This window comes from Apodemus sylvaticus, chromosome 10 (assembly GCF_947179515.1).
Source record: "Apodemus sylvaticus chromosome 10, mApoSyl1.1, whole genome shotgun sequence".
NCBI classification, from domain to species: Eukaryota; Metazoa; Chordata; class Mammalia; order Rodentia; family Muridae; genus Apodemus; species Apodemus sylvaticus.
Window position 1 is genome coordinate 47,664,681 of NC_067481.1, and position 27,408 is coordinate 47,692,088.

Consider the following 27,408-nt stretch of genomic DNA (forward strand, 5'->3'; position numbering starts at 1 on the left):
TCCCTAAATATGGGAGTCTCAAAGGAAAGCCACTCTGGGGTTGTTTACTGAACTGCTAAGAATGTCAAAGAGGAAAACAGTCCTCCTGGGCTCTCAAGGGCCTGTAGGTCACAGTGTGTCACCAAGTTGGGCTTATTGTATATTTGTACACACTGCACATGGCTTCAACACAGAAAAGAAGCTACTCAGAAGCAGAGGCAATGTGGCTCCAGCCTGTTGGGTGTGCTCATGCCCGACAGACAAGCTTTTCCTCCTTGTACACAGTTTAAAGCTATGGGTAGATTGGGGCTGGGGAGAAAGCCAAGGGGGTAAAGTGTCCTGCACAAGCCTGAGGAGCTGAGTTCCGACCCCCAGCACCCACATAGAAAGCTGGGCTTGGCAGCACTCTCCTGTGATCACAACAGTAGGAGGCAGAGACATGAAGACCCCAGGGCCTCAGAGGAGCCAGTCACGCCAACTCTAGCAAGCTCTAGGCTTAGTGAGAAACTTATCTCCAAAACAAGATGGAGAAAGAAGAGGACACCCATCATCATGGATGATGCGCTCGTGAACTCATGTGTGCACTGTTAGACCATCTTACTCCATGCGTTCACTTAGGAGCTCCACATGTATGCACCTTAACTGAGAACAATGTTTGGAGAAGTAGCTTTTGTGCCACAGATGACCCCCAAGTGGGGCCTGTACCTCAGGGAATCTCAAGCCGAGGCACTAGGCCAGATGGTCTCCTTAGTGAGAATGGGATCATCCCAGGTGAGGACTGCCCACTGGCTCTCTTGGCGTTGTCTCTTCCTGTTCCTGTGGGTGAGATGGTCTGAACAGATGACAGTCAAGGTAAGGTCAGGAGCAAAGGCATCCATTGTGTGTTGATTTATTTGTACTGTAGCCAGCCTTTCCTCTGCTTTCTTCTTTGTCATAAAATATGCAGCTTCAGGAAGCAAGTTAGCAGCTGCAGTCTGACCAGTTCCTGTCCTTTTTTTTCAGAACCAGCAGCAGCAGTGGGGGGCTGACAATCAGTAGCCTCCTCAAAGAGAAGGAGGGCTCAGAAGTGGCCAGGTTCACGCTGGAGGAGCTGTGTCTCATCTGCAGCATCCTGAGCACTGCTGAGTACTGTCTGGCTACCACCCAGCAGGTGAGCACCCCTCTGAGCATGCCTCCCTCCCAGAGGTCTCCCCACAGCTGGAGTGGGACCTGTGAGCTCCACTATGGTCTCCTGCCATTGTGGGCAGGCTGCTTGGTCTCTCAGGAGCAAATTCACCATATAGTCAGAGACTGCCCAGGCAGCCATCTTATGGGAGAAATATGGCCAGCTTCTACCCACATGTGAGCTACCAAACAGGCATGACCTCTTAAAAGTAGGTCAGAGCCGGGCGATGGTGGCGCACGCCTGTAATCCCAGCACTCTGGGAGGCAGAGGCAGGCGAATTTCTGAGTTCAAGGCCAGCCTGGTCTACAGAGTGAGTTCCAGGACAGCCAGGGCTACACAGAGAAACCCTGTCTCGAAAAAACCAAATCCAAAAAAAAAAAAAAAAGTAGGTCAGTAGTACAGTATCCTTCATGGGAAAAGCTCGATAAACTGTCTTCTAGGGACCAGGCAACCTTTGACCAGGCAGCCTTTCCTGACATTTTGTAGCATTCTCTGTCTACCATAACAAACAACCATTGTTTGAAGTGTTGACTATGAAGCAGAAAGGATGAGGCCTCTGATGGAGCCAATGGAAGGCAATTCAACACAGTAGCTTTGCAGAAGGGTGAGCCAGAGTGACTGGCCACTCAGCCCTTCCTCTGTAGGCTCTAAACCACGTGGCCTGGGATACCCCCGAAAGCAACCTGAGAGAATCCCACACTTCCTGATGTTGATGCTTAATTCTTAAGCATCTAAGAAGTCAGCTGCAAGGAGCAATTCAGACACAACTGTTTGGCATTCCTATGTGCCAGGACATGAACACAGGAAGTGTCTAGCAGACTCCTTGAGGGTCAGCCAGCTGGGCCTAGAGGCCAAGGCCAAGGCAGTAGCACACTCTGCTTGGGGTTGTGGTCACATATACAAGGAATGACTCACAGACCACTTTGGCCTAGGAGCCAGAGGCAGACAGACAGACAGACAAACAGACACACACACACACACACAGAGAGAGAGAGAAAGAGAGAGAGAGAGAGAGAGAGAGAGAGAGAGAGAGAGAGAGAGAGAGAGAGAGAGAGATGTTCAAACCCCTCATGAGGAAAATAGGTATTGAGAGTGTATGAAAAAGACATATAAGATAGTGTCACTTTGATTCATAGATAGGCTGGCCTCAAACTCTCAGAGATTGCCCTCTGCCTCCAAGTACTGGGATTGAAGGGACACTACCACCACCACCACCACCCAGCTCTTAACCCAGAATGGTAGACATCAGAAGTTCAGGGTCTTCTTCAGCTACATAGAGAGCTTAAGGCCAGCCTGGACTAGAGACCCTGTCTCAAAACATAATGGGGGCTAGAGGCATACCCAGCATTTAAGAGTACTGATTGCTCTTCCAGAGGACCCAGGTTCAATTCTCAGCATCTACATAGCAGCTTACAACTGTCCGTAACTCCATTTCCAAGGGACTGGTTGCCTTTTCTGGCCTACAAGCACTAGGCACTCTTGTAGCGCACATATATACATACAAGCAAAACAATCATATATGTAAAATAATAAAATAGTTTTTAAAAAGTGAACTTGAGACATCACATCATGTAAATAGTGATCAATCCAAGACAGAGTCATCACAGACGCAGAAGCTGTAGTGGACTGAACTGTGCCCTCAAAACTAAGTCCTGCTTACCAGTGTGCATGGGGGAGTTGGGAAGTAGGCCTCTTAGCCAAGAAAAAAAAAAAACATTTTTAAGGTTTGTTTATGTCATTTTATATATATGACTACACTGTAGCTGTCTTCAGACACACCAGAAGAGGGCATCGGATCCCATTACAGATGGTTGTGAGCCATCATATGGTTGCTGGGAATTGAACTCAGGGCCTCTGGAAGAGCAGTCAGTGCTCTTAATTTTATCATGAATCCAAACACCATTGACAAATAAGGGTAAAAGTTGGGTGATGTATTACTTGATTTTCAGACTTATTACAGGGCTAGTGCATTCAGTGGTAGAGTACTTATCTAGCATGTGTGCCACCCTAGCTTTAGACCACCCCAGACCCCTCACAGGGTTAGGAAGATGGTGCCGCTGCTGGCGTAAGCACCTTCCCTTTCTAAGCAGCCTCTGCTCTCCATCTTAATAACTTGTCCTCCCAAACACTTTGCATCTATCATTTTAAATAAAAATAGTCTCAAATTCTACATGTTATTCTACAACAAAGTGGCTGTATTGTGTTCATAATTAGATCATAGACATCTTCCTTTCTTTCTCATTTATCTATCTCTATATCTCTCTCTAAGACAAATTCTCTTTTTGGGGGAGAGGTGTCAAGACAGAGTTTCTTTGTATAGCAGAGCCACAGATGTCCTGGACTTGCTTTGTAGACCAGGCTGACCTCAAACTCACAGAGATCCACTGCCTCTGCCTCCCCAGTGCTAGGATTAAAAGCTTGTGTCACCATACCCAGCTGACAAATTCTTGTTGGCCCAGGCTAGCCTCGAGATTACAGCAGTTCACACTGTCTCTGCCTCTAGAGTGCTGGGATTCCAGGCCAGCACACTTGGCTGTCTTGGACATCTTTTGATACCAGTTCTGCCTCAGCTTTCTCAACCAATTTTGAGTATCTCATTCATTCTGTCATCTCTCCAAGAGAGGTTTACTATACACTTCCATGTGCTGCCTCAGCTGGTGATATGCAGAGGACAGGCATCTTTCTGTCAGGAGACTTAGAGCAGATGGACAACAAATAGCAAGCAAGCAGCTAGGCTTTCCCTGCCACTCTGATGAGGGTGGGAGAAGAAACAGACACAAAGAGGGGAGTTTGGAAGGCTCGGAAATGGGGGATTGGTCAGGAGGGGGAGCAGAGGAGCATCCCAGAGGGAGGAAGTATAGAGTGAGAAAGTCCTGAGACAAAGACCCTGAAATTGTCAATGCCAGAGGCAAGGCAAAGACAGCTAGATGGGGCCAGAGAGAAGGACAAGAGCCCTGCCATGCTCAAAGGCAGGATTTATCTTCAATAAGGTAGCAGAGGCCCCTGGAGCATGAGCACAGGCCTGGGGCACACTGTCCACCGTCCCTCAGAGGTGTCCAGGTTTTCAGTAATATAAACCCCTTCTGAGAAGAACTTTACAAACGCAGAGGCTGACCTATTGAGTTCTCTAACATCCCCTCACCCCTCAGTAGTAGCAGAATTAAATCTTCCAAGAGTCCTTGCATGGCTCTGTACATTTTTCTCTTTATTTCATGAAAATACATTTATAAATGTGAAATTGCCAGATTGCATTTATAAGTGGCCTTCTAAAATTGTTACCCTTGTTTGCACAGTTTTTAATATGTATGTATATATGCCTATGTAATATATGCATACAACATGTTTATTCAGTACCCACAGAAGCCAAAAGAGGGTGATGGAACTGGAGTTACAGGCAGTGGTAAGCCACGACATGGGTGCTAGGGACTGAGCCACCTTTCCATCCCTCTAAGAACACTGTAAATCTTAATGCAAAGCATTCATCTTCTTAGAGTGAGTGTGACTGATTTAAGAGTGCTAGATTTACCTATCCCCAGGTACACACAGATCCTGATCATTGTATATCTCTCCATGGCTCAGGAGGATGTGAGTGCTCCTGCCCTGAGCCATGGAGACCAAGGTGAAGATATATTTCTATTCACCACTGAGACATCTGGCATCTTGGCAAAGTGGTAACCATAGAAATACTGAGCAAACATTTTTGCTGATTTTACTGTCACTCACATTAAAAGTTCCCAACACTGGTGGTTGAGGCTACATGTCACAGGGTAAGCAGGGAGACCATGCATGTTACTTTTCACAGATACAGCCTAAGGGAGGAGAGGTTATTGCAGTCCACCACACTGGGAAAGAGTGCAGTGCTCCTGTCTGTGCGGACTGCGCAGTCTCCTCCTGGCTGTTGGCCAGGAAGCAGGACTCTCCTGTAACTTTCAAATGCTCTCACCAGCTTTTAACATCTAGTCCCTACCTCCTAAAGGCTCCACAGCCTTCAAAATAGCTCCACCACTAGGGAGCAAACATGACCCTGGAGAGGATAAGCTATGGGCGTGTTCTTGGAAGTAAGCCTGGTGCAGTGGCAAAGGAGCTGGGTCCTAGGAAGCTTATAGGACTCTATCACCTGCTGTCTTGGGTGGCTACTACAGTCCTCACCTATGAAGTCAGGGCAGTGAGGCTTCCCTCACATCCTGTGGGAATTAAATGTGTCCCATATCATGTCAGAACTGTCTGGCTCCAACACTTTGTGAGCATCAGCAGTATGAAACACCTTTGGGTAATCATTAGACACACTTCTGCTTCTGCCTTTTTTCTAACAGCTAGAAGAAAAACTCAAAGAAAAAGTTGATGTGAGTCTGACTGAACGAATTAATCTCACAGGAGAAATGGACACATTCAGCACGTACGTACCTTCTGAACGCTTGCTCCGGGTTAGCCTTTCTTCACAAGCACTGTGTACTTCAGGCTCTCCTAAGAAGCGTTCGCAGAGCATTCTCCGCCAGCCATGAGAAACAGTGCCCCCTTGTCCCTCCTCCTCTCCTCCTCTTCCTTCTCCTCCTCCTCCTCCTTCTTTTCCTCTTCTTTCTCCTCCTCCTCCTTCTTTTCCTTCTCTTTCTCCTCCTTTTCCTCCTTCTGACTTAAACAAGTTTTTAATGCAGATGCTTTTGGAGAAGAACTAAAAAAGAGATGTGGGCTTATTGGTTATGGAAGTAGCCATAGAAGTTTGGGCTCTTACTGGGTGAGACACACCCAGATAAAACAGGACATGAGAGCCAGATACTCTCCCATTATTAGTGATTAAACCTAAAATTTCATGAAGAAATGAAATTTTAACATTTTGCACACATTTCAAAAACACCTACGGGGGCCATGTCTAGCGTCTCATCACTTTCTGGAGTGGTGACCACAGCAGTTTGTTTCTTTGCAGTGTCATCTCCAGCAGCATCCAGCTGTTGGTTCAGGATCTAGATGCAGCCTGTGACCCTGCCCTGATTGCCATGAGCAAGGTAAGGCTTTAGGAGCTGGCCTCCTGCAAGTGACTGACGTGCTTTCCCACGACCCTTCCTGTTATGTTCTGGCCCTGCTTTGTGTCAGCTGAGAGGGTCCTAGGGAGACCCCCAGAGTTCCTACCAGGCTTACCTGGCTCCTACCGTAGTTGCTGGCCCTTTTGTGGGGTAGGGGTGAATCTGTTTTTGTTTGTTTGTTTGTTTGTTTGTTTGTTTGTTTGTTTTTCGAGACAGGGTTTCTCTGTGTAGCCCTGGCTGTCCTGGAACTCACTCTGTAGACCAGGCTGGCCTTGAACTCACCTGCCTCTGCCTCCCAAGTGCTGGGATTAAAGGTGTGCGCCACCACCGCTGCCGCTGCCGCTGCCGCTGCTGCTGCTGCTGCTGCTGCTGCTGCTGCTGCTTCTTCTTCTTCTTCTTCTTCTTCTTCTTCTTCTTCTTCTTCTTCTTCTTCTTCTTCTTCTTCTTCTTCTTCTTCTTCAGACAGGGTTTCTCTGTGTAGTTCGGGCTATCCTGGTGAATCTGAAGAAGATGGGTTCTGGGTCAGCTTCCTGCTCCTGCTGAAACCTGTCAGTGCTCTTGCCAGGTGGGCCGCTTGGTGGTCTCTGCAGCGGTGGCTCCAGACTCCCTGCCCGCTGAGGGCTCCGGCTTGTCCTGAGCTTCGCTGAGTCTGTGCACTCAGGTGTTCGTGTGCCCTCAGCCTTCAGCCCTCTATGGCTCTTCTGACACTTACCATATGCTGCTCTTGGGATTTTATATGCCTGCTCTTTCTTCCCCAAACACTGTAAATTCCTGAGGAGTATGGTGAGTCACACCTGTGATCTCAGGAGTTAGAAGCTGAGGCAAGAAGATTTCAAGTTCAAGGCCAGACTGTGCTACACAGGAAGACCCTGTCTCAAAAAAGAGCAAAAGTATTCCTTAAGTGTCTAGACCATATTTAAGACTTAATGTTTTTTGATTAAGTAGAAAGTAGGCAATTCTTCGTTGACTTTTAAGCTCAACAAAGCCTTGCAAAGCAGGGGTTAAGAAACCATAGCCTGCAGCCAAATATGGCTTACCACTTGGTCCTGCAAGTCTTAGTGGAGCATAGCTATGTTCATCCACTTAAGCACTATCTATGGCTGTTGCTGTAGCTGTGGAAACTAGTGGTTAGAGCAGAGACCTTATAGCCCACAGAGCAAAACATCATCTAGTTGACCCATCCAGAAAAGCTTGCCAACACCTACCTATCTAGTCATGGACTCTTGGAATACTCTTCTAGGTTTTGGAAGAGTAGCTTGTCTTGAGGGAAACTAGGCAGAATTTATGACAGGGCTGTAGGAGGAACCTTGACACTGGATCAGACAGACCTAAGTTTTCTGGTTTCCTTTTGAGAACACTGCACAGATGACTGAACCTGTGCAGACCTGTCTCTGTGAAATTCCTATGACTGTCGGCCTCTCAGCCATGCGAGTGGACAGAAGTTGCATGCCTGGTGGTGCCAGCCAAGCACTCGGAAACCCAGGTTCCCCAATCTTGACAAAAGGAACACCACGCCTCAGGAAGTAGACATCTGGTCTGAGTTTGGTTTTATAGTAGATTATAACTATTTAACAAAAATAGGATTAAACCAGAAACTTTGGCTTTGGGGTTTAAGGAGTGAAGTAGGAAGTTGAGAATCAGCTGCTGTTCTCAAGACCAGTCCAGTGCTAGCCGGGATCCCCAGCCACACACTGGAGGCAGGCAGTTTGAAGCCGGCTGTGGAGTGGAGCTGTGAGGATCCGTTCCCTAGGCTCTGGTTCAGTCCCTCACTGCTGGCAAACCTCTGCATTCTATGATCCATTCCAGCTGCCGTCTCCTGAACTGCCACACTGCAGCCCAGAGCGCAGCTGCTAAAAGGTTTTCACACTGACCGAAGGAAGAGTGGTATCTTTTTTTTTCTCTTTTTGTAAAATAACATGTGGAGTGGGCTTAACAGTCCAGGTGTTGCTTATGTGAACTGTCAGTTCATTAGGCAGACTTCCCTTGAGTTCTTCTTCCTCACCAGCCATTTCTCCCCAGATGCACCCCAGCAAATATCAACCATACCTCCAGAGTCTTATGTTTATATCATAGGAAAACCATAGGTTTGGGAACACTGCAGTTGAAATTCCTGTTTGTCTGAGTCTTCTAGAGCTCCAGCAAAATGAGCTCCACGTGACTAAAGTAAACATGGCAGCTCACCGACTGACTGACTCAGCATGAGCCCTGCGGCAGTTTCATGGAATTTCTTCTAGGATTGTTTTCAAACTTGTGTGATGGTGATTATTTTTGTCTCTGATTCCATCACTGTTTGCTGCTGGATAACTAGTCTACCTTGGATTCTGTCAAGCACAGTGCTGGGTGGTGCAAGCCTGGGAAAGGCATGGGCATTGTCCCCAGGTGCTCCATCTAGTAGGTGGAGGGAGGCAGGAGATGGGAGCAGAGTGTGCAGATTTGTGGTGTGAACGAGGGGTAATTGGGACCATAGGAGAAACACAGAATCTAACAGTCAACATCTGAGAAACCAGAGTGGACAGGACATGGTCCAGTTCTCTTCAAGGAATTTGTGAGGAGGGAGCTGTTCAAACAAGACTATAGTAAGCTGCAGTTTTCAAAGTTAGTAAAGGCAGTTTGTCAAAGATCACCTATCTCTTTCACTGCCTTAGGAAGTTACAGAGAGGTCTGAACTCAGGCAAGGCTGTCTTCAAGTTTGTGCTGTGCTGGGAGAAAACTCAAAATCACCAATAAAATAAATAGATATATTTCATAAATAGTGAGGGCAGTGGGGAGTGGGCTTCCAGCAGAGCCCGGGCTGGTTCTGAGGTGAGGGAAGGAGGCTCCTTGACAAGGAGACAATAGAGCTCAGTGACTGGAAACATCATTGTCCTGGGAGGCCAAAGCTCTAGGATGTCCTCAGTTAGCATATAAGGCTGGATAATTAGTTGCCATATTTCCTGTCAATACCTTGGACACCTTATCTGTGCAGTTTGTACTGATCCTGTGCAGACACCTCTACCCCAGCTTGGAGCCAGTTCAGCTTAAGTTAGTATACACTGCTTTCTGGTGGTGTCAAGCCCTCCCTTGCTCTTTCCACTTAGAAATGGACCTTTCCACTTAGAATTCTTGAACTACTGTCTACCCTGAAAGCACAGCCTTGTCAAGAGTGAGCTTCAGTCTCTCCCCTTTAAGAAGTTGAGCTATAATTCCTGTCTCAGTTCTGGCTTCTATTGCTATGATAAGGCACCGTGACCAGAAGCAACTTGGGGAGGAAAAGGCTTATAGATCTTAGGTCTTACTCTGTCACTGGGGGGAGTCAGGGCAGAAACCTAGATTCAAGTTGACAAACTAACCAAAACAAATCCCAGAGCACATGTCACCCCTTAAAGTATCCAAATTAAGAGAATTTGGTAAACATATGAGAGCATAGGGCCACCAGGACTGTCTCATTCCAGGGTATCTTTATGACCCTAGAAGGAATCCCCCACCTCTCAGCAGCCACCCCCAACACACACACCTCCCGGCAGCTGTCCCAGCATGCCCTGCTCCCTGACAGCTATTAGACTACTCCCTGTCTGTATAGATCACCTATCCTACTGGACTTCCTGCACTTTACAGTATTTTCAGAATTCTAGTCATAGTATGTCATGTGTCAGCACTGCATAGTCCTTTTTTTTTCTGTGTTTTTATGAGTTTTGTTTGTTTGTTTTTGTTTTCAGATAGGGTCTTACTGTGAAACACTGGCTGACCTGGAACTTACTATATAAACCAGGCTCCTTTCAAACACACAGAGAGATCCACCTGCCTCTGCCTCCCAAGTACTATGAATAAAGATGTGCACCACCACCCCTGGACACATTCCATTTTAAAACAATGCAAGGGGTTGCATCCAGTACCTTGCTGATAACAAGCGTACTGTACCATCAAACTACCCACCCAGTCTTGAGTCCATTCCTGTAATGGATGAGTGATAACTATTTGCATTCTAGGAGAGGAACTGCTGGATCTCATGGTAACTTTACATGTACAATTCCAGGCACTCTTTCTCATGGTTTTCCATATCTGCCATTTGACATTCCTGCTAGCACAGTAGAAGGGTCTAAACTGTCCATATCTTCACCAATACTTCCTTTGCATGGATTAAAAGTGTGGCCATCCATACAGGTAGGAGGACCTGTCTCCTTGAGGCCTCACTCCTATTCTCAGGTGACTAAGATAAAGTGCCAGTAGACATCTCTTGACATGCTTGTTGGCAGTCTGCCTGGGCCTTTTTAAGGAAATGTTGGCTGAACCCTTACCATTCAGGTATTGTAAACTTGACTTTCTACTGTTGAGTTGTAAAAGGTCATCATCATCTCTTTCTCCTCCTATTTGTGTGTGTGTGTGTGTGTGTGTGTGTGTGTGTATGTGTGTTATTGCTTTTTAGACTGTCTTGCTCAGGCTGGTCATAACCTTTCTGTGCTGTTGCCTCAGTCTCCCGAGCGATGAAAGTTCTTTTCCAGCCAGTAGCAGCTGTGCTCTGTTCGCGCCCATGCTGTAGACTGACTTTTCGTCTCCTACATGCTGCCTTCTTACATCACTGAAGTCTAACTGATTGGCTTTGTTCTTGTTCTTGTGCTCCTGGTGTCGTAACAAGAATAGATTACCTAGTGATGAGTCAAATCCTTGGTAGTTTTCAGAGAGTTTTATAAGTTCAGCTCTTATGTGTAAGTCTATAGTTCTCTTAGAGTTCATTTTATTTATGATGTGAAGTGAGGATTCACTGCATCTGTCTGAGTGTAGATATCCAGCTTTCCCACCCTGAGTGCTAAAAGGCAGTTTTCCCTTAGTGGATGGTCTTAATGCTTTCGTCAAATTCAGAAGAGGGCTTGGAATGGTGGCCCAGCAGTCAAAAGCACTTACTGATCTTGCAGAGAACCTGGGTTCAGTTTCTAGCACCCTACTGGGGTTCACAACCTCCTGTAACTCTAGTTCCTGGACACTGGGCACACACTAACACACACACATACATACACACATACACACACACACACACACACACACACACACACACACACGTGCAAGCAGCACACTGACGCACATTAAGTGCATCCTTTTAAAAACAATGAGGCTGGGCAGTGGTGGCACACGCCTTTAATCCCAGCATTTGGGAGGCAGAGGCAGAGGCAGGCAGATCTCTGAATTTGAGGCCAGCCTGGTCTACAGAGTGAGTTCCAGGACAGCCAGGGCTACACAGAGAAACCCTGTCTCAGAAAAAAAAAAACCCAAAAAACAAACAAACAACAATAACAACAAAACCAATGAGAAGGGGAAGAGAAAGACGGGGAGGGAGGGAGAGAAAGGGGATGGGAATGTTTGTGGAGAAGAGAGGAGGAAGCAGCTTAGCACAGGTGTATGGGTTTTCTTAGACTCAGCTAGGCCGTCCTTGGGCCAGTGCTGCCCTGTTTGCATTCTAAGCACACTGTCACAATCTTTGCAGTCATTTGCTGTAGGTCCTTCATCTTTGTTCTATCTTGACATTGCTTTAGTTATTCTGAGTCTCTTACCATGTTACCGTTTCTTATCTTAGTCAGAGCGCTTGTTTTTCTCCCTTAAGATACCCCAGTGCCTATACTACCTCTCAATTACAAATTATTTTCCAGTCTTTATCTTCCTCTTATTTTTTTTTTTTTTTTTTTTTGGATTTGGTTTTTTCGTGACAGGGTTTCTCTGTGTAGCCCTGGCTGTCCTGGAACTCACTCTGTAGACCAGGCTGGCCTCGAACTCAGAAATCCGCCTGCCTCTGCCTCCCAGAGTGCTAGGATTACAGGCGTGCGCCACCACCACCCAGCTCCTCTTAATTTTTTAATACCGTGAGGTTCATGTCTTGTCTCTTTTTGGATGTCATGACATGGGGCAGGCCTTGCTTTATAGCCATTCACCAAAATGACCATGAAGGCAAAGAAGCTAGGCAAAGAATAATGGGAAAATAAAGATGTTACTGGACAGAGTGAGCTGTATGGAACAGTAGGCTGTACATCTCTGTGGAGGTGATGGGTCTCAGGTCCCCTGGTCTCTCCAGCTGAGAATGAGGCCTTAGTTCTTCCCCCCAAGCTTTAATAGCTGGTTCTCCTCAATGCAGGAGGTTGAGAATGGTCAGAATTAGGAACACACTTTCACTCTGGTGGTGTGAGCAGGAGCCCTGTTTCTGGGTAGGTGAGAAATACAGAGTAACCAGAGCAGCAGAAAACATAAGGTGGCGCATGCCCGTAATCCCAGCACTACAAGAGGCTGAGCCAAGTATTGAGTTCCAGGCCAGCCTGCCTGTCTAATGAGACTCTCAAGATAGATAAATAGAAGATGGATGGATGGATGGATGGATGGATGGATGGATGGATGGATGGATGGATGGATGGATGATGGGGGAAATAACTTAAGTATAAACAGCAGTGAGTATGTGCCTGGGACTGTTGTATCTTTCATTATGAGCTTGCCAGGTGTTCATATTGACCTTTTAACTCCATATCCACAGTTTCACAGTGATAACTATCCAATAAGACAAGACAAGCAGCCAGACCAAGTATTCCAGTCTGCCTCTGTATTCTCTCCTGAAAATGAAGGAACTATCCTGGCCTGCTCTTCATCTGTTTGGTTTTCATATTATACTCAAAGCACATGTTCAGAGCAGTGCTATTACCAGGACCCACCAAGCTCCTACTTAGGACATGATGCATCTTTCTTCCTCATAGAAATATGAAATTAGCCGGGCGGTGGTGGCGCACGCCTGTAATCCCAGCACTCTGGGAGGCAGAGGCAGGTGGATTTCTGAGTTCAAGGCCAGCCTGGTCTACAGAGTGAGTTCCAGGACAGCCAGGGCTACATAGAGAAACCCTGTCTCCAAAAAACCAAATCCAAAAAACCAAAAAAAAAAAAAAAAAAAAAAAAAAAAAAAAAAAGAAATACGAAACTAAGCTATCCTCTAATTCTTGGGAAAGGGTCGTTGGGACTTTGGTTAGAAACATTAGCAGTTTTGTCTTTTAGATATAAATTCCATGGATTCTTAGGACTCAGTATGTCCAATTATGATCTTACAACAAGGATTGAGATATAAATACATGTCATTAAAAGGGCACCCTCTTAACTGGTTGGTTGGTTGGTTGGTTGGTCATGTGTGTGTGTGTGTGTGTGTGTGTGTGTGTGTGTGTGTGTGTGTTAAGAACTGATCACCAGGCTGAAAGAATTTGAGTTTCTATTCAAGATCAAACACACTTAGCTTTTACCATTAATAGTAATTTAGAAAAAATGCAGGGGAAAATGAAATAAATTTTCTTCTGACATGTAATTTTTGTTAGGTTTCAGGATTGTGAACATGTACTCCTTTAGGAAACTGCATCATCATCCCCCAAAGACGTTTTAAAGCAGCTAGCGCAGGCCTCAGATCTGCTCCCACACTCCTCATTAACATGTTTATGGTGACAGTAGACCCTGGGGCCCCCAGGAACACATCAGAGCCCCCAAGACCACCTTTCCCATGTGATCAAGATGATGTCTTCTTTTCATGAAAAAAATTCCTATTTTATTGTGATAAAGGCAAATCTCCCCCATTAATATTAGAAAAATACAGATTTGTTTGTTTGTTTGGAGACAGGGTTTCTCTGTGTAGCCCTGGCTATCCTAGAACTTTTATCTAGACCAGACTGGCCTCCAACTCACAGAAATCTGCCTGCCTCTGCCTCCCAAATACTGGGATTAAAGGCGTGCTCTATCACACTTGGCACTTTCTTTGAGAGAGAGAGAGAGAGAGAGAGAGAGAGAGAGAGAGCATGTGAGTGTGGTGCACATGGAGGCCAGAGGCATGGGATCCCTTTAGACCTGGGGTTTCAGGCAGTTGTGAACTGACCAACCTGAGTGCTGGGAACTGAGTATGGTCCTCAGGAATGAAGAACAGTATATGTTCTTAACTGCCAAGTTTTCCAGCCCCCAGATATTTAAAAGAAAACAGTAATCACATGAAATTCCAATAATCAGATTTTTTTCTTTTTATGCTGAAATGTTTTTAAATAAATAAATAGCAAGATGTCTAGCAGGTAAAGGTTATTGCTACCAAACCTGAGGGCTGAAGTTTCACCCTGGGACTCAAATAGTAGAAAGTGAGAATTCCTGCAAGTTGTCCTCCAACTTCTATGCATATGCAGTGACACACTCAAACACTTGTGCATACAGTAAACAAACATATAGGTGGTGACATGTACGTTTAATCCCATCACTTTGGAGACAGGAGTGGGTGGATCGCTATGAGTTCCAGGCTAATTTGGCCTACATAGCAAGTTCCAAACCAGCAAGGGCTACATAGTGAGACCCTGTCTCAATCCTGCAGAAGGGCTGGGGATACAGCTGAGTGGTTGAGTGGGTTGTCTAGCATGCATGAGACCCTGAGTTCTAATTCTAGTACTACTCATACCAAAACCCATGAAGAGGTCTAGACAGCCACCCTACGACCCAGTCTGGTATGGTGGCACCACTTGGAGGTGTGTGCCAGCACTTGGGAGGTAGAAGCAGGAGTATCAGGAGGATGCAGGATCAGGATCATCCTCCGCTCCATAGAGAGTTTAAGCCTGAGCTACATGAGCCCTTACCTGAAAAAAAAAAAAGACAAAAATAAAAATTCCTCCCCACTGATGGGATATATGTACGTGTAGTTGTACATTTCCTTAAAGCCTTTTGTGTTTCACTTTCTGTCCTAGGTCATCTTGTCTTCCCCAGGGAGTGTTATCTCTGAGGACAGGTGCCATGAGCCATCAGTTCTTCCTCCTGCACACCCTCACCTCTCCCCAGTCATCTGCGAGTCTACACCCCTAGCCCAGAAGTTGATTTTACTGTGCCTAAGTCCCCCAGCTACCCTCAGGTGCATTGATAAGTTTTTTAAGAAGTAACATGGTAAAGTGGAAAGATGGTGGCCTTTGGGATGGGACAAGCCAGCATCTGAGGCTGAGACGTGCCAGCTGACTGGTTATGCCTCACTAGACAGGTCACCCCATCCTGAAGCTCCTCTTCCCACTTGTGAAGCACAGGAGTGCCATCCTAAGCAGTGAGTTCATGTGGCAGCGTTGGTCACAGTGCTGAGAACATAGTAGCTAATCTACAACAGTCTGTCTTCTGTGTTTCCTGACCAAGGCTTGCTCCAGTGCTGTGCATGCAGAAGGTACATATTAATAATACAGAGGCTTGTATGAGTGAGTAACCCGGACACAACTGTCCATGTGTGTGCACATGAAGTCCAGGGCTTGGCACCCCTGGCTCAGAAGTTCAGACCACAGCACAGTGTGAGATCTCAGCTGCCAGAGTCCAAATATCTGAGACCGTTCTCTATATCTCACTAACTTGAGGCCAGGGAATTCAGGCTTTCAGGTAGTCAGGGGCTGCTTTCAGAGTCCCTTGAAGACAAGGAAAGGCAAGGTCTGCAGTGAGCTCTGGGAATGTGAGGATCTCCTCGCCTGCCATGGAAAGCAGAATTCCACAGATAGACTGGGCTCCACAGTGTCACCTCTGATTAAACACAAGTTCCGGGTACTTTGGCCATTGTTTACTTTATTTTCGTACCTGCCCTTTCTGTCAATACTGCATCTGATGTACAAGTTTTTATGAATTATTTCTTTTTTCTTTTTCTTTTTTTTCTTCTTTTTCTTTTTCTTTTTCTTTTCTTTTCTTTCTTTCTTTCTTTCTTTCTTTCTTTCTTTCTTTCTTTTTTTTTTTTTTTTTTTTTTGAGACAGGGTTTCTCTGTATAGCCCTGGCTGTCCTGGAACTCACTCTGTAGACCAGGCTGGCCTCGAACTCAGAAATCTGCCTGCCTCTGCCTCCCAGAGTGCTGGGATTACAGGTGTGTGCCACCACCGCCCAGCTGAATTATTTCTTGTTATTTATATAGTACCAGATGGCATTGAATCCCAGTCCATCCCACCCCCAAACAAAAGGAAAACTCTAGGTATAAAGGGGTAATTTTTAAATGCTGAATGCCGGAATGTATCTGGAAGTGCCAGAGTCTGTTTTTTTCTGTGCCCATTCTAGTACCAACGCTGTTTGTGCCCTGTGCTGAGAGATTTGTCTGGCAGCTGTGTACACCCACCTGCCGCTCCAGGGACAGCAGCTTACCTTAAACTGGCTCAGGGAAGCGTGAATGCTTTCCTTAATCCATCTTTTCTCTTTCTTACAGTTATCCAAAAAGCATGCCAATGTAGTGTTTGGCTTTAGATAGCCCTGCCTGTCTCTACTGTGTCACTTGAGTTTCCTGTTCTATAAGACTGTCAGAACTAAATGGCATCATACACAGCTAGTAAGTGAAATGACACCAGGCAAAGCATCACCCGTGGGAGCACACAGATACACAAACATAGGAAGCCATTTTTACACACATGCACACGGAGGACACATATACATACCTGGGAGGCTACACAAACACACATGTGCACACTTGTGCTGCTGCCTTGGTTGTTTTTTGTTTTGTTTTCAGGGATAGCGTCTTGATGTGTAAGCCAGGGTAGTGCCCTTGAGTTTAAGGCAATCCTCCCCCATGTATTACCCTATCCAGCTTTTTGACAGTTTAGGTTACAACCTAAGGCCAGGTGTGGTAGGTAGGTAGTTCAGGCCTTTAATCCTAGTACTTGGAAGGCAGGCTACATGGTAAGACCTTGTCTCTAAAAATAAATTCATAACAACCTAATCCTGTAATCATCTAGGGTAGCCAAGGACATTAGCCAACTGGAGTAGTGTCTAGACACAAGCACTGCTAACTAACTGTATTTGGTACATTTGTTTTAAGTAATAGAAATGGACTGATGGCTGGTTATGGTGGTACATGCTAGTAATCCTAGCACTTGGGAGACTAATGCAGACGAATTTATAAGTTCAAAGCCAGCCTGAGCTATATAGTGAGTAGTAAGCCAGGCAAGGCTACAGAGCAAGACCCTGTCTAAAAACCCCCAAAAGCATGAGCCAAGGAAACAAAGGCAGGGGTTGGAGTTCAAAGGTAGAGCACAGAGGCCATGGGCTACATTCTCAACACTGAAAAGTAAAATCTGGGACTAGGGAGATAAGTCAGTCAGCAAGGTGATTGTCATGCGCCTGATCCCAAGCTCCCAAGTAAAAGGCCAGGGGTGTGGCACTGGGGAGATAGAGACTGGCAGATCCTTGGAACTTGGTGGCCAGCTACCTTAACTAATGAGAGGCCCTATCTCAAACAAAGTAGATTCCCGAGTACCTAGAGTTGACCTCTGGCCTTCGCTCACACATTTACACACATGTGCACATGCATACACAGAGAGAGAGAGAGAGAGAGAGAGAGAGAGAGAGAGAGAGAGAGAGAAGAGAGAAGAGAGAGAGAATCAGTTTCATTGTGTGCCTGTACTTTAAATTATTTCCTTCACTAAGCTGCCTGTAAAGTTTATCTCGTGAGTGCTTGCTAGTGCTTCTTTCAGGTTGGCCGTACCTGGCTAAAACTTAAAGCAGGGGGATGTCCATTCCAGTAACTAGCAAGAACTTAAAGCAACACAGCCGCAACTGGCCTTGCGTCAGAGTTGTTTTATAACCGGTGACAGAGCAGGCCAAGCTTCCCTTCATGCCCACCTTCTGTGAGTGAGGAGCTGTCATGTTTAAATAATTGTTTATAAATTGCATTGAGATCATGAACTATCCAGTGCTGCCAACTTGGAAGGCACTAGTCATTTATTTGTTGATTGGCAGTGGGATACGAACCTCTGCCCAGTTCCCTGTTTTTTGCCCTTGCCCAGATCACAGTGTTCCAAGCCCTGCTGTAGAGCTGGGGAAAGGAAGGTGGAGGGTGGATCTAACTCCTGTCAGTTTGGGCCTCACCCTGTGAGTTCACTGGGAATCATTGTTTGGAAGGATCAGATCTTTAAAATGAGGTGGAAGAAATGCTTCTCAAGTAAGGTAACAGGTAATGAGGGAAGCATCACACCCAGCCCGAGCACTCACTGTCCGGGCAGCTCCTGTTGGAGCTTAACTGTTTCTCCATTGTTTCTGTTTTTTCCCCAGATAATTTTTTTCTTTTGCTGCCAAATAAGCTTGTAGTTGCAGCTACTGGAGAGGCTGAGGTGGGAAGACCTTTCAAGCTCAGAAGTCATGAGATCAGCCTGGACAGCACAGTGTGGCTCTGTCCTGATCAATCAGTGAGCACACCCATAAATTTAATTTCCTTTTAAATAAATTTCTTTTCAAATAAAATAGCCTTTTTTAGAGATTTTTTAATGTATTTATTTTGTATGTATATGTGCACAGTGTGCCATATGTGGTCGTCAAAGGACATCTTACAATAGTCAGTATTTTTCTCTTCACCATGTGGGTCCCAGGTATCAAACTCAGGACAGCAGCATTGGCAGCAAGTACCTTTACTTGCTGAGGCATTTTGCTGACCCAGAATTCCCATTTTTCTCTCTGGAGCCTGTGTTGGTTTACGTGGGTTTTGTTTGTTTTATTAGAGACAGAATGTTATATATATGGTCCCGGCTGGCCTCAAGCTTACAAACCTCCTTCAGCCTACAAACCACAAATGCTGGAGATCACAGGCATGCACCACCACACCCAGCTTCAAAACCTGATCTGAAGCTTTGTGAGAGGCTTTTCATGCGTCTGTGAAATGAAGGTGGGGACTAGAGAGCTGGCTCAGAGATGAAGAGAACTTGCTCTTGCAGAGAACAGAGAAGTGTTTTCTTGCCAGAGACAGACAGGCTTTAGGGCTGCTGACCTCCAGTCTGAATGGAGTCTCAGGGCTGTGTTTGGCTTAAGAGTTTGAATAGGCAACCTTGTTTGTCTTTAAAGGCTAGCTCATCGGGGCTCCCCAAAGACATCAAGGCAGAGTACCTGCCAGGTGACACAAAACTGGGAGCCCCCAGCCGTCCTGTGTACCCACAAAAGACAATCATTACACTGTAAATTCTTCCTGCCTTCCAGGGCATTTCCCTGATTCTTCCATGGGTGTACAAGTTTGATCTCCATTTTGTTTATTTTGGGGGTTTTGTTTTGTTTTGGTTATTATTTTGTTTTGTTTGAGATGGTGTTTGTGTGTGTGTGTGTGTGTGTGTGTGTGTGTTGCCCAAGTAGTTCCTATAAGAATTAGCTATATAGACCAGGCTTGTCTCCAATTCATAGACTCCCCTGCTTCTGCCTCCCAAGATTAAAGGTGCATACCACCACCCTCAGCCTTATCTTTGTTCTTAACCAGCTAAAGATCACATCAGCCCTGATAAGAAAATACACAGTGTACTTTTGTGGGGAGTGTGGAGGAAATTTGTTTTGTAGCTAGGTGTGGTGGCTCATCCCTCTCATCCTAGACTTAGGGGTCTGAGACAGGAAAATTGCTGTAAGTTTAAGGCTAACCTGGGCTATATAGTAGTTCCAAGTCAGCCTGGAATACAAAGCAAGATCCTGTCTCAAGAAACCATTAAGTAACAATAATAAAATCCCAAACTCTTCCTAGTTTACTTGAAAAGGGAGTCTGTAAGTGAATTCTCTTCTAGTTTGTTTTGGGGTTCACCACATTTTGTCCAGCCCCTAAGCCTCCCCAATCTCCCAAGCTGTCTGCAAGTAAATATCTATCCCTGTTCTTCAGTTCCTGTTGGTGCTGTTCCTCTGTGGCAGTGACTCTCAACCTTCCTAATGCTGTAACACTTTAATACAGTTCCTCTTGTTGTGGGGACTCCCAACCATAAAATTATATTTTTTTGCTACTTCATAGCTATAATTGTTGTATTGTTATGAATCATAATGTAAATATCTGTTATGTAGGATGTCTGACATGTGACCCCTATGAAAAGGAGTCTATGGGCTTAGACATTCTCATTCCTCTGCTTAGTGATGTGGTGAGCACCCTTCACATGATATCTGCTTAGGTGGGAAGGCCGCCTGAAACATTAACGGGAACAATGGAGGAGGAGTGGAGCCTGCACTCCATGCCACTGGTGAGGCAGCTTGCTTGTCCTTATTCAAAAGCAGCCTCTGTGTCAGCCGATGCCAGTCCCTGTGATACCAAGTAGTGACTTATTCCATCCCCCAGTCCCCCTTTCCCATTAATAGGTAGCACTGCTCCCCTGCAGGGCCTCTCAAGCTTGGCTCTGTCCTGTCTGTTTCAGATGCCGTGGCAGAACGTGGAGCATGTTGGTGACCAAAGCCCTTATGTCACTTCTGTTATTCTTCACATTAAGCAGAACGTCCCCATCATCCGTGACAATCTGGCTTCCACGCGGAAATACTTCACACAGTTCTGCATTAAATTTGCAAAGTAAGTCCTGAGCTGTTCTGCTTTCTTGATGCACTTTCTGTTTCAGTCTCCCAGGAGAACCAAGCAACAGCACAGAGATGCCCGTGTACCTATTCGTTCATGACCATATCCCTCAGGAACCATACTAATAGGGTACAAACCTGTGGTTGACCCCAAGATCACTCTCCAAGGGTATCTCTCTGATTACCCTGGAGATTGTCAATGGTCCTGGTGTCATACTCAATAAAGTTATTTTACTGCTGTGCTTAGCCTCCCAGCAGGCTCACAAAGCCAGGTGTCCCATCTTCTGGTGGGGCTCATTTCTGGGACCTCCAGGAAAACTAATATTCTTCTGTACCCCAAAGGGCTATAATGGTAAAAGCAAATGGACCACTCAGGTGGCGTGCATGCTTATAGCAGTGGTCATGAGCCGAGGCAGAGCCTACAGAAATGATTTGGGCCATCTTGTTCTTCTGAATCTTGTCTGCGAAGCCACTCCTTGCCCAGGCTTTTATTTTTCAGTAAGTTCATCTGTGCATTTTGTCTCTGACTAGATTATAAGCTTCTCAAGGGTTGGGCCCGTCACTTGTACCCCTGAGCCTTTACTTCCTCCCCTCCACCAGAGAACTTAGAGTGGCTAGAAATCATATACTTCTGAATGTCCTTATGTCCAGGGAAAGTACTAGAAATTGGAACCAGGAGCAAGCACTGAGTTGCCTGCCTTCCTGTCATGTCCTCGTGTGTGGCTATTTCAGCCTTGAATTTTGAAGCAAGAAAGTAGTTTGGTTCTTTGCCAGTCAGCATCTGGCTCCAGCACTGTTTCCCAAGAGGCCAGGCAGTGATGAGGGCCAGTGTCTCCTCTGACCAATTATCAGATGCACGGTTTGGCAAGTTGCTCCAGGAAGGTCAGTGCTGTCCAAGCTACCGTATTTGGATTGTTTTCGTCCAGGTCCCAACTGATGACTCAGGATTCTGAGTTTCTCTCTTCTCCAGATCTCTCCCAGTTTGTATTCAATTAGATTTTCCCCATCTGACATAAATAAACCCCCAAGGAACAGCAATGACAGAGTAGCTGTAAAGTTAACTTTAGTTTCAACCTCATCAGGAAGGCTTGGGCTGACTCCCCTGGGAGCGTTTATGTTTGCAGGCCACAGATGGACCAGGAGCTGACATTCTGTTCCGTCTCTCTCTGGATGCTCATTAATGTGCACTAAAAGCATTGCTGATAAATCACACGTGACATTCCCTGAAACCACTGCTACAAGTGTCTCTGTAAAAATTTACTGTGACTCAAAATCTCCATTGTAGGCACCCTGGGGTCCGATTGAGCTAAGGTTAAAGTGAATATGGAATCTGTTGCTCAGCCCATCCAAGTGTCAACTTCACATTCTCTCAGCACCTTTTAATTTTAGTATTAAGCTCACTCTAAGTGATCTGGGAATAGGGTGCCCATCACCCACATCTGGAAAAGTTTAACCAAGGACCTAGAAAGTTTTGTGCTTTAACTCTTGGTACCTTCCCATCTTTATAAAATCTCAGCCCAGAGCAGTAGCCACCACTTCCATCCTGGTGGCCCTTGGCAGTGACACATCACTTTGCTGTGATTTCTTCACCAAAGATATTTGTCTGGATTATCTCCATGTTTCCCCAGCCCACCCACTATGGACTAGTCAGGGCAAGTTCAAGGGCCAGCCACAGCCACTCTAGTGTGAAGTGGCTTCTGTTACAAGCTGTACAGGCACACGTGATGAGTCCCAAATTCAGCTTCCCATTACTCATTTGGCTCAGGTTAAGTTCTAAAAACCCCTTCCAGACAGCCTCTTGTTCATACCTCCTCTAGATCAGCAGGCCCACACCTGGATCTGACCACTGGACTTCAGGTCCTTTTCTCGTTGCCTCCTTTCCTGCTCCACAATTGCCAGTCCATCTGTGGCTATATTGGCTCCAATAGCACCCTTTCCTAACGACTTAGCACGGTCACTTCTGGTTGAAAGTAGTTTGGATCATAACTGTTTTCTCTCGCCCACTAAGCTGGTAAGCCTCTATGAAATTCTCCTGGGAGTCTCTAGCACTCAGTGATTATAGTGACAGGAAGATGTGGTGAGATTGAAGGAGGAAGACACAGCATGGACCCAGCGTGCAAGAGGAAAGAGACAGGTAGCAGCAGCTGCTGTGGAAACCCTGCCCCTTTTCATGCCTGCTGTGTGGGCCTGGGCCCCCGGCCCTGCTGGTCAGCTCACTCTGGATCTTGCCAGTTATGTACACGTCTGTGTTGCACGGCTTTTGAACTACATCAGCACAATGCAGTCTTCTTGACTCAGGCCTTGAAGCTTTTTCGAAAACCTTTCCCAACTTGCTGGGTTTTCCCTCTCCCTCACCTTCAATAGCATTATCAGCCTACGTGATCCAGGTTGTCCCTTAGTGCTCAGTAGATTTTTAGAAAATCATGTGGGTTTTTTTTGTTTTTTTGTTTTTTTTTATTTCTTGGTAAGAGAATTACCACCTTAGCGATTATTTCTTGGTTTTACTTTAAGATACCCTAACTGCCCATGTAGTTAACTCTTGCCACTATTGGGGTATTTTCAGCTACTGGTACTCAAATGGACTTGAATGGCAAAGAGTATTTTTATTGTATTGTTTTTTTTTTGTTGTTGTTTTATTTTGTTTTATCTTTTGAGACATCATTGCACTGTGTTGCTCTAGATGTCCTAGAACTCATTATATAGACCAGGCTTGAACTCACAAGAGATCTGCCTGTCTCTCCAGAGTGCTAGGATTAAAGGTGTGTGCCACCACACCTGGCACAAGATGGATTTTACATTTTTCATATAACCTCAAGCCTAGAGGAAGTTAGGACAGACACTAGAGTGGTTGGTTTAGGGGAGAGATAGCTTAGTGGTTAAGAGCACTGGCTGCTCCTTCAGAGGTCGCCAGATCAGTTCTCAGTTCCCACTGGAACAGCTCACATAGCCTCCAACTGCAGCTCCAAGAGTCTCAGCACTCCTTCCAGCCTCCAGGGCACACACACACACACACACACACACACACACACACACACACGTTTACATGCACACATAAACATACACACTAAAATAAAAAGAAAGACAGAGAATTCAATTGCTTTAGGGTTTCAGAGGATTCGTTGCGACCTGGTATAGTCTGCTGTCTTTAAGACTGGCCACACCCTCGGATGGTAGGAGTAAGACAAACATAGGTATATGCTATATACCTCAGTTCCTTAGACTCAGTGCCTTAGGCAACAAGTGGGCTTCTTACAACAACCTTGTCGTGAAGTACTTCCCTCCAGGTGATTAGACTGGTGTCTTAGTCAGGGTTTCTATTCCTGCACAAACATCATGACCACAAAGCAAGTTGGGGAGGAAAGGGTTTATTCAGCTTACAGTTCTGCATTGCTGTTCATCACTAAAGGAAGTCAGGACTGGAACTCAAGCAGCCAGGAAGCAGGAGCTGATGCAGAAGCCGTAGAGGGATGTTCCTTACTGGCTTGCTTCCCCTGGCTTGCTCGGCTTGCTTATAGGACCCATGCTCAGCCTGCTCTCTTATAGAACCCAAGAATACCAGCCCAAAGGTGGTACCACCCACAAGGGGCCCTCCCCACTTGATCATTAATTGAGAAAATGCCCCACAGCTGGATCTCATGGAGGCACTTTCTCTGTGATAACTCCAGCCAGTGTCAAGTTGACACACAAAACCAGCCAGTACAACTGGCGTAGAGTAATCCCCTCTCAAGGGACCTAAAACAGTCACCAGTGGAACCGACTAAAGCTAAGTAGAATTGTCCTCAGTAGGTCTGGAGTGTGGCTCCATGGTAGAGTACTTGCCTGCCATATGCCAGGATCTGGGTTCCATTCCCAGCACCACAAACAAAAATAATTATTCACCCCTGTAGCTTAAGATTTAAGGAATGAGCTTGTCTCCAGAACACCAAGCCTATTCTTCCCTGAACAAATCTGGAGCTAAAACTAGAAGGAGGCCGGGCAGTAGTGGCGCACGCCTGTAATCCCAGCACATGGGAGGCAGAGGTAGGTGGATTTCTGAGTTTGAGGCCAGCCTGGTCTACAGAGTGAGTTCCAGGACAGCCAAGGCTACACAGAGAAACCCTGTCTTGAAAAACAAAAACAAAAAACAAGAAAGGAAGGAAGGAAGGAAGGAAGGAAGGAAGGAAGGAAGAAAGAAAGAAAGAAAGAAAGAAAGAAAGAAAGAAAGAAAGAAAGAAAGAAAGAAAGAAAGAAAGAAAGAAAGAAAACTAGAAGGAAAGAGAAGGTGGTGGATGGTGGTGTGGGGATATGAGTGTCCACCTCAGTTCTCGGCTATCTCAGGAGAGGAAGTAGAGTCTTAACGAGTTTCTGCATGCTTTACTAGAAAGAGAATAAGCCTAACTTGTCACTTTTTATCCACAGTTCATTCATTCCCAAATTCATCACCCACCTCTTCAAGTGTAAGCCAATCAGCATGGTGGGAGCAGAGCAGGTAAGGCAAGCTTTGCATTGGGACCCTTGCCTCCAGCCTTGTCATAGGTCCAGCACACATTCTCAGGTAGATAGTCTGAAGAGGCTGAGACTGGTTTCCCTGGTGTAGGAGCTATGGTCACTTGATGGCTCCCTTTGCTTCTTTGTTTTGTCTTTTGAGATAGGTTCGAATATTGTAGCCCTGATGGGTCTCAGACCCATTAAATAAGCACATCTTCATCAAGTGTACAGAACAAGGTTGGAGAAACTGTCTTAGGGGCATGAGGAGCGACTGCTTTGGGTTTCTCTGAGGGCTGCTGCTGGAGGGACAAAAGGCAGTGTTCTCAGTACAGTGGAGGCCCTGGGTGTCGCTGGGCAGAACCCACATAAGAAAGAAATCAAGCAGGGTGAGCCTGAGCTCACCTCCCCAGGAAGCTCCTTGACGGGCTCCTTTCTCCCATCCCAAGTCTCTGCTGAAGCATGATGGCACGTGCCTGGATCCCAGCACATAGGAGGCTAAGACAGAGTGATGTTGAATCCAAGGCCGATGTATAGTGAGACTCTGACTTGATTAATGTCACCTGAACACTGATGAACTGAGTTTATCAACTGCAACAAAGTCACTGTGTTTGTCTCCCACCTTTTCATACTATCTGGCAGTTTGAGTTCAGGGAATGCTTAGAGTGATTTTAAAAATAAAAACAGGAATTAGGGAGATTGCTCTGTGATAAACACTGACCAAAAGCAACTTGAAGAAGAAATGGTTTCTGGTCACAGTTCGTCATTAAGGGGAGCTGAGATAAGAACTGAAACAGAGGCCCTGGAGGCAGCTACTTACTGGCTTGCTCTCCAGGGCTTGCGCAATTTGATCTCTTTCTTATGGAACCCAGGACCATCAGGCTAAGGATGGCACCACCCACAAAGGCCTTAGGCTGCTGAGATACTCTCTCAACAATCATTAATCAAGAAAGTTCCCCACAGACATGCCCATAGGCCAGTCTGATGGAGGCAATTCCTCAGTTGAGGTTCCCTCAACTTGGGCGAGTCTAGTTTGTGACAAGTTGACAAAAAACTAATTAGCACACCATGCAAGGGTGTGGGTCTGAGTTTGATCCCAATAAAAAGCACTTACATCAAAATTCATGAATACAGGACTAGAGAGTTGGCTTAGCATTTAAGATCACTTTATACTTTTGCAGAAAACCTGGACTCCGGTTCCAAAACCCACTCTGGACAGTTCACGGCACCTGTACCTCCAGTTCCAGGGCATCTGATGCCCTCCCTCTTCTGCCCTTCGCAAGCACTGCACACACATGGATGCAAAAAGACAAACAGACACACAAACATACACATAAATAAAAGCACATTTAAAACAAACAAGAGTGGTAGTGTGTACCAACAATGGGAGGCGGAGACGAGAGGGTTTGCTCAGTCAGCAAGACCCGGTCTCAAGAACAAAGGTGGAGAACAGTCGGGACGATACCCGGTGTTCACCTTGTGATGTGGTGGTGCACACACACACACAGGCACAAGATACATTTATTGTTCCAATCTCTGAAAATATCCCTTAAAATCCCTTAAAAGATTCACAGGCAAATCAAGAACAACTCATATTCAACTCTATCTGTAAACACTTAGGCTTTGTGTAAGAATATTGTGTTATTCATTTCCATAGATCATGCCCGGTGCCAAACAAAGCAGTGAGGTAGAGACTCAACTCTTTCCCAGCTCCGTGCCCTGTCCTTGTGGCCCCATGACTGTGTTGACAGCCCCCTGCCTCCAGCCCTCATCCCGGGTCAGGAAGGTTGCTAGCTAAGCATGTCCTGGATACTCATGAAGTGTCAAAGGCAGATAGCCACACCTGTGGATAGCAGAGTCTCTTGAATTGCAGTGCGGTATGATTTCGTCCCCTCTGTTGGCAAATGCAGGACACTGTGAGCACTCAGGCTCTGAGCTCTGGAGTGACGTGAGCAGAGGCTGGACCCTGCACCTGCAGCCTTGCATCTGTTTGTGCATAAGTACTTTACAGGACCTTCATTTCCTGTCTCTGGAATTGGAGTGATTAGTACCACCTCATGAAGTAGCTATAAGGGTTAAACAAAACAGAGCCACGTATGGTGGCATCAGTATTCCCAGCCCTTGGGGAAGCTGGGGGATTGTAAGTTTGAGGCTAACCTAGGCTATACAGCTAGATCTTATCTCCGAATAAAATAGAACAAAATTAGTAAAAATTAAAACCAGTGCCCTTAAGTAAGGCGCATGGCTGTCACATAGCCAGCCCTCATTAAACACCAGCCCTGCTCATTATAAACTTCCAAAGACCTGGTCATGACCCTGTTTCTGTTTCATTGCTCGTCTGCCGTGGTACCTATCCACATGCAGCCTGCTTGAAGACTTCTAGTCAGAGCTTGCCCCTCGGCTGTCTGCCTGACCAGCTCCAGCCTGAGTCAAAAATGTTGTCTTGGAAAACTCCCTGGGAGATTGTACGACAATCTCAGACACCAGCTGGGCTTGACTGCAGCCGTCGGTGTTCTACAATCCTGACCCTGGCG

At 46.0% G+C, this 27,408-nt stretch overlaps 1 protein-coding gene across 2 annotated transcripts in view; it reads left to right on the forward strand.

Annotated features, from left to right (window-relative positions):
• Positions 1 to 27,408, forward strand: part of Vps53 (VPS53 subunit of GARP complex) — a 130,995-nt gene that overhangs the window by 92,648 nt on the left and 10,939 nt on the right. The window contains exons 15-20 of one of the 2 annotated variants that reach the window (XM_052194566.1): positions 982 to 1,129; positions 5,458 to 5,540; positions 6,066 to 6,144; positions 20,260 to 20,408; positions 24,809 to 24,878; positions 26,056 to 26,260. In XM_052194566.1, coding sequence (XP_052050526.1) covers positions 982 to 1,129; positions 5,458 to 5,540; positions 6,066 to 6,144; positions 20,260 to 20,408; positions 24,809 to 24,878; positions 26,056 to 26,130 — 604 coding nt within the window. In that variant the 3' untranslated portion in view covers positions 26,131 to 26,260. Of the gene's footprint in view, positions 1 to 981; positions 1,130 to 5,457; positions 5,541 to 6,065; positions 6,145 to 20,259; positions 20,409 to 24,808; positions 24,879 to 26,055; positions 26,261 to 27,408 lie in introns of those variants that run through there. The other variant, XM_052194563.1, reaches the window with a different exon arrangement.